The 7324-nt window shown below is 44.4% G+C and overlaps 1 protein-coding gene across 1 annotated transcript in view; it reads left to right on the top strand.

Moving 5' to 3' along the window:
- Window positions 1-7324, top strand: part of LOC117956400 (vacuolar protein sorting-associated protein 13C-like) — a 61646-nt gene that overhangs the window by 25155 nt on the left and 29167 nt on the right. Inside the window, exons 24-30 of the mRNA XM_034891476.1 lie at window positions 189-493; window positions 695-845; window positions 1480-1588; window positions 1779-1885; window positions 3369-3525; window positions 3623-3702; window positions 4110-4169. Of these exons, the coding sequence (XP_034747367.1) occupies window positions 189-493; window positions 695-845; window positions 1480-1588; window positions 1779-1885; window positions 3369-3525; window positions 3623-3702; window positions 4110-4169 (969 nt within the window). The remainder of the gene's footprint in view (window positions 1-188; window positions 494-694; window positions 846-1479; window positions 1589-1778; window positions 1886-3368; window positions 3526-3622; window positions 3703-4109; window positions 4170-7324) is intronic.

The raw sequence follows: 7324 nt of genomic DNA, 5'->3' as shown, positions 1-7324 counted from the left end.
CCCCCCCCCCCCCCCCCCCCCCCCCCCCCCGTCACATGACATCTGCCTGCGTGACATCACTTCCTCCTTCAAAATGAACTTCATCTTTGTTTCAAAAACAAAAAAATAAAAAATTGTCTACGTGTCAGTGAACGCCTCCTGGTCATGTGATTGTGTGTAACCCTCCTGGTCATGTGACCTCCCCCCAGGTGTTCGTGGATAACTTCCAGGCGGCCAAAGCGGCGGTGAGCGCGGCGACGGTCCAGGCGGCGGAGAAGGCGGCGTCCAGCGTGCGCGGTCTGGCCCAGAAGAGCTTCCGTCTGTCCATGGACATCAGGCTGAAAGCTCCGCTCATCATCATCCCCCAGTCCTCCAGCTCCCACAATGCACTGGTGATGGACCTAGGGCTCCTCACGGTGGCCAACAGCTTCTCTCTGCTGTCGGCCGACGGCTTCGCGCTGCCCGCCGTCGTCGACCAGATGGATGTGCAGCTCACGCAGCTCAAACTCTCCAGGTAATAATAATATTATTATATATACCATTCTTGGTATTATTCCACTCTAATTAATATAATTAATACAAATGACTCTAATTAATATAGTTAATACTAATGACTCTAATTAATAGAATTAATACTAATGACTCTAATTAATAGAATTAACACTAATGACCTTCTGCCAGCTGTCACTCACACGTTCTCTCCTGATGTTTTTAGGACAACGCTGATGCCGCGGAGCTCCGCCCACCTCGACATCCAGATGCTGCAGCCAATTAACTTGGAGCTTTCCGTCACCAGGAACCTGTCTACTTCCTGGTTCACCCGGATCCCCGGAGTCCAGGTCCAGGGAGAGCTGCGCTCCCTTAATGTATGTGCTTTCTCAACTGTGACTCAGCAGTTTTTCACACAAAGCAATGCATTCCCGGAACACTACAATCACAGAAAAGCTTACTAACAAGCCGCCATGTTTTGAAATCTGGGAACCAATCAGGAGGTGCAACCTGTTTTTTTTGCTTGTCATTGGTCAGTGCAAATAAACTGTGACTCAGCAGATTTAAAGTAAAGTGCAGTGACGTGTGGTGTTCCTCAGAGTGACTCAGCTGATTTTCAGAGTAAAGTGTGGTGTTCCTCAGAGTGACTCAGCTGATTTTTAGAGTAAAGTGTGGTGTTCCTCAGAGTGACTCAGCTGATTTTCAGAGTAAAGTGTGGTGTTCCTCAGAGTGACTCAGCTGATTTTCAGAGTAAAGTGTGGTGTTCCTCAGAGGGACTCAGCTGATTTTCAGAGTAAAGTGTGGTGTTCCTCAGAGTGACTCAGCTGATTTTCAGAGTAAAGTGTGGTGTTCCTCAGAGTGACTCTGCTGATTTTCAGAGTAAAGTGTGGTGTTCCTCAGAGTGACTCAGCTGATTTTCAGAGTAAAGTGTGGTGTTCCTCAGAGTGACTCAGCTGATTTTCAGAGTAAAGTTTGGTGTTCCTCAGAGTGACTCAGCTGATTTTCCTTCAGATGAGTCTGGGTGAGGAAGACCTTGCGGTGCTGATGAAGATCCTGGTGGAGAACATCGGGGAGGGAAGCAGAGACATTAGAAGGGACGCCCCGAGACACCCCACTCAAGGTAACGTCCCCCAGTGCATCATGGGACATCTAGGAAACATCTAGGAGACATTTAGGAGACATCTAGGAGACATTAAGGAGACTTTAAGACCATTAATTAAGACAAGACGTGCCATTAGGACCTTTGGTTAGTCTCACCTTTAGTCAATCAGACGAGGAGACGTTGTGACATCATCTGCGTGTTCCTCCAGAGAAGCAGCAGGTTGAGGTGTTACCTGGCCGAGAGTTGGCGTCTAACCATAACGAAGCTCCGCCCGAAAACACCGTCAACGTTCTGCTCAACTTTGAAATAAAAGAGGTAAGAAACCCGAAAATATAAAAAGCGTGTCCTCCGTGTCCCATGTGGCCAACAGCATATAAAGACATGTCCTCCGTGTCCATTGTAGCTAACCATGTCCTCCGTGTCCACTGTAGCCAACGGCATATAAAGACATTTCCTCCGTGTCCCATGTAACCAACTGCATATAAATACATGTCCTCTGTGTCCCATGTAGCCAACAGCATATAAAGACATGTCCTCCATGTCCACTGTAGCCAACAGCATATAAAGACATGTCCTCCGTGTCCACTGTAGCCAACAGCATATAAAGACATGTCCTCTGTGTCCACTGTAGCCAAGAGCATATAAAGAGCATGTCCTCTGTGTCCACTGTAGCCAACAGCATATAAAGACATGTCCTCCGTGTCCACTGTAGCCAGCAGCATTTAAAGTTCTGTGTCCACGTTCTGTGATGCCATGTTCTACTGCTACACTGCAGTGCCCTGCTACGTCCTGCTGTGCCTTGTAATGCTGCACAGCGTCCTGCCATGCCATGAACTACTACAAAGAACTGCTACCAACTACTATTTCTTTCTATTTTTGTTATTTCCACTCTTCATTCTAACCCCAACCGGTCGTCAGACACCGCCTACCAAGAGCCTGGGTCTGACCGAGGTTTCTGCCTTAAAGGAAGTTTTTCCTCGCCACTGTTGCACTGTTGCTTGCTCTGGAGGAGACTACTAGAACTGTTGGGTCCATGTAAATTCTGGAGTGTGGTCTATCTGTAAAGTGTCTTGAGATAACTCTTGTTATGAATTGATACTATAAATAAAATTGAATTGAATTGAATTGAAAATTGAATAAAGACCATGTCCTCCGTGTCCACTGTAGCCAACAGCATATAAAGAGCATGTCCTCCGTGTCCCATGTAGCCAACAGCATATAAAGACATGTCCTCCGTGTTCACTTTAGCCAACAGCATATAAAGACATGTCCTCCGTGTCCCATGTAGCCAAAAGCTTATAAAGACATGTCCTCTTTGTCCACTGTAGCCAACAGCATATAAAGACCATGTTCTCTGTGTCCACTGTAGCCAACAGCATATAAAGACATGTCCTCCGTGTCCACTGTAGCCAACAGCATATAAAGACATGTCCTCCGTGTCCACTGTAGCCAACAGCATATAAAGAGCGTGTCCTCCGTGTCCAGTAAATATCCAAGCCTGTACTTTGTTACTTTTACTTGAGTAAAGAAGTTAAATCAGTACTTCTACTTTTACGAGAGTATTTTTAGTGTGCAGGTGCTGCTGAAGGACTTGTTTCTCTCTACCTGTGCAGGTGCTGCTGAAGGACTTGTTTCTCTCTACCTGTGCAGGTGTTGCTGATGGACTTGTTTCTCTCTACCTGGGCAGGTGCTGCTGAAGGACTTGTTTCTCTCTACCTGTGCAGGTGCTGCTTAATGACTTGTTTCTCTCTACCTGTGCAGGTGTTGCTGATGGACTTGTTTCTCTCTACCTGTGCAGGTGCTGCTGACCCTGACGAAGCCCAGAGACCAGGTCCAGGTGCCGTTCCTGGTCTTTCAGGTGGCTCACTTGGGCATCAACACGCAGGTGAAGCAGTACGACATGGTCGCCACGACCTTCATCAACAGGATTGCCATGAAGTGCCTGGAGTTCAAAGGTCACAGCCTCTCCTTGAACACTTGACCTTTATTCTGCACCACATGACCTTTGTTGTGCGTTGTGTGAATAAAGTTATTTGAATCCTGTGGTTCCAGACTCGAGAGGCGAGCCGTTGTGTCTCATCAGCTCGTCGGGGGAGGCCGGGGCCGAGCTGCTCAAAGTGCAGTACTTCAAGGTAAGTATTAAAAATATTAAATATATTAATATCATATTATATAAATGTAATATACATACAATATAGGTTTTATATTTAATATCTGAATATTAAATATAATATAATATTACAGAGTGACCATTTTATATTTAATATCTATGATTTCCTTTAGATTTGATATTAATATCTGTGATGTCCTTTAGATTATATATTAATATCTGTGATTTCCTTTAGATTTGATATTAATATCTGTGATGTCCTTTAGATTTGATATTAATATCTGTGATTTCCTGTAGATTAGATATTAATATCTGTGATTTTCTGTAGATTTGAAATTAATATCTGTGATTTCCTGTAGATTAGATATTAATATCTGTAATTTCCTGTAGATTTGATATTAATATCTGTGATTTCCTGTGTGTTGCTAGGCCGACTGCTCGGCGCCCGACTTCTCGTCGGTCTACAACAACACGGAGCAGAGGATCAACGTCAGTAACCCTCCATCTACACAGAATAATACATAATTATACATTATTAATACATTATTAATACAGAAGAATACAGAAGAATACATTAATAATACATGACAATACAGAATAATACATTAATAATACATAATAATACAGATGAATACATTGTTAACACAGAATAATACATTAATAATACAGAACAATACAGAATAATACAAAATAATACATTAATAATACAGAACAATACAGAATAATACAGAGTAATACATTAATAATACATATTACAGATGAATACCTCAATAATACAGAATAATACATTAATAATACAGAATAATACAGAATAATACATTAATAATACAGAATAATACAGATTAATAGGCAAGGAAAGGCAGCTTTATCTGTAGAACACATTTCAGCAACAGGGCAATTCAAAGTGCTTTACACAAAATCTGTTAAAAAATAAAAACAGATAAAACACGTGAATTAAAAATAGAAACATTAAGACACATAAAACACAAGAATAAAAGTTACAGTGCAACATAAGAAATTAAACATTAAAAGAATCATCAAAAAGAAAGGTCTTCAGCCTTGATTTAAAAGAACTGAGAGTTGCAGTTGATCTACAGGTTTCTGGGAGTTTATTAAAAGTTACAGTGCAGCATAAGAAATGTAATGGTTTCAGAACACATCTACTGTTCCCCGCTTGGGGAAGTTATGTCACTCAGTTCTGTCCCTGAAAGAAGGAAAATATCAATGATATTTTTACTGTTAGCTTTTATCTGGCCCCTGGCAGCAGAATTTTCGTGCACTTTTCAGTGCGTCACTCACCCGTCTCTGTTCGTTAAAGAAATGAGTCATTTCAAGAAAGGCAACATCAAAAAGAAAGATCTTCAGCCTTGATTTAAAAGAACTGAGAGTAGCAGCGGATCTACAGGTTTCTGGGCGTTTATTCCAGATATGAGGAGCATAGAAACTGAAAGCTGCTTCACCCTGTTTAGTTCTGACTCTGGGGACAGAGAGTAGACCTGTCCCAGATGACCTGAGAGGTCTGGGGGGGTCATAGTGTAGTAGACCTGTCCCAGATGACCTGAGAGGTCTGGGGGGTCATAGTGTAGTAGCAGACCTGTCCGAGATGACCTGAGAGGTCTGGGGGGGGTCATAGTGTAGTAGCAGACCTGTCCCAGATGACCTGAGAGGTCCTGGTGGTTCGTAGTGTAGTAGCAGATCAGAAATGTATTTTGGTCCTAAACCATTTAGTGATTTATAAACTAGCAAAAGTACTTTGAAATCAATTCTTTGAAGTACAGGAAGCCAGTGTCAAGACTTCAGAACTGGAGTGATGTGATCCAGTTTCTTGGTCTTAGTGAGGACTGGAGCAGCACCATTCTGAATCAGCTGCAGCTGTCTGATTGATTTTTTAGGGAGACCTGTAAAGACCCCGTTACAGTAGTCAAGTCTACTGAATATGAAAGCATGGACAAGTTTTTCCAAATCCTGTTGACACATAAGTCCTTTAACCCTTGATATGTTCTTGAGGTGATAGTAGGCTGACTTTGTAATTGTCTTAATGTGGCTGTTAAAATGAAGTTGGAGTTACTGCATCAAGACCCACCACACACAGACGGGTCCTGGACCTGGGCTTCGAATGTCGTATTCCTCTTGTCAAGCCGCTCCTGAACAAGAAACAACGTCAGAAGTGTCTTACCTGGGCTAAAGAAAACAAGAACTGGTCTGTTTCTCAGTGGTCCAAAGTGCTCTTTTCTGATGAGAGAACATTCTGCATCTCGAGAGAGCTTCTTTGCAGTTCAAGGCAGCTTTGTGGCATTGGTTGGAACAAGATGGCGCTGCTGTGTGTGTCTCGCCGTTTACCTCTGCTGGGATTGTCGTTGGTTTGCCTGTTTTTACTGTTACTACTCGAAACATGTCACTGCTGCAGGTGTAAGACCGCTTGACTCCGCTTGTTCCGATCTACGGCTCTGACCGTCAGTTAGGTACGCCGCCGCCGCCCTTCCTGGCGTCCATTCCAGCCTACCTACGGAGTCAGGCCTGTCTGCCGCTCCGCAAAAATCCCCGCAGGAGACGCGGCAAGACAGGAGGAGTACGTGTCAGGCTCAGGGCATACCTGGCATCATCCTCCACCTGCGATCTGGGCCCTCCATGTGTCCGATCTTCCGTGGAGTTCATCGGTTGCAATCCACGGCCTTCTCCGGTATACAGTTACCGGTGGCTCTGGCAGACTGTACCGGACTCCGAGTGCCCATCTTCCCGCTGCTGGAAAAGGAAGCGCCCCAAGCGAGGCTGTGTGCATGGGAATCTACTCCAGCTCAGTCGTGCTTCCTGACAGACTGAAAGGTGCCCAATACGCATGGCACTGATCAATACTAGATCTCTCACAAGAAAGACTTTTATATCGAATGACTTTTTTTGTTGTTTGTTTGTTGTTGACGGAAACCTGGCTGAAACCAGGTGATGACAGCGCCTTCTCGGAGCTCCTCCCCCCCAGCTGTTCTTTCCTCAACTCTCCCAGAGTGTCAGGTCGAGGTGGTGGGCTGGCCACTCTATTCACTCTATGTGTTCACTCTTTCTGTTTTCGGTTTTGATTTTACTCATTTAGTCAAGCACTTTGGACCCTGCTGGTAGTGCTATATAAATACATCTTGATTGATTGATTGATTGATTGATTTGGAAACCAAGGTCCCAGAGTCTGGAGGAAGAATGGAGAGGCACACAATCCAAGATGCTTGAAGTCCAGTGTGAAGTTTCCCCAGTCTGTGTTGGTTTGGGGAGCCATGTCATCTGCTGGTGGTGGTCCACTGTGCTTTATTAAGTCCAGAATCAGCGCAGCCGTCTACCAGGACATTTAAGAGTACTTTATGCTTCCTTCAGCTGACGAGCTTTATGGAGATGCTGACTTAAATTTTCAGCAGGACAGCACACGGCCAAAAGTACCAAAACCTGGGTCAATGATCATGGGATTACTGTTACTCTTCAGACCTGAACCCCATAGAGAATCTATGGGGCATTGCCAAGAGAAAGATGAAAGACAGGAGACCGAACAATGCAGAAGAGCTGAAGGCCGCTATTGCAGCATCCTTGTCTTCCATAACCCCTCAGCAGGGCCACAGGCTGATAGCATCCTGGTCTTCCATAACCCCTCAGCAGGGCCACATGCT

The sequence above is a fragment of the Etheostoma cragini genome, chromosome 1 (assembly GCF_013103735.1).
Source record: "Etheostoma cragini isolate CJK2018 chromosome 1, CSU_Ecrag_1.0, whole genome shotgun sequence".
NCBI classification, from domain to species: Eukaryota; Metazoa; Chordata; class Actinopteri; order Perciformes; family Percidae; genus Etheostoma; species Etheostoma cragini.
The sequence above is the reverse complement of the archived record's forward strand: the minus strand, read 5'-3'. Positions and strand labels throughout refer to the sequence as shown.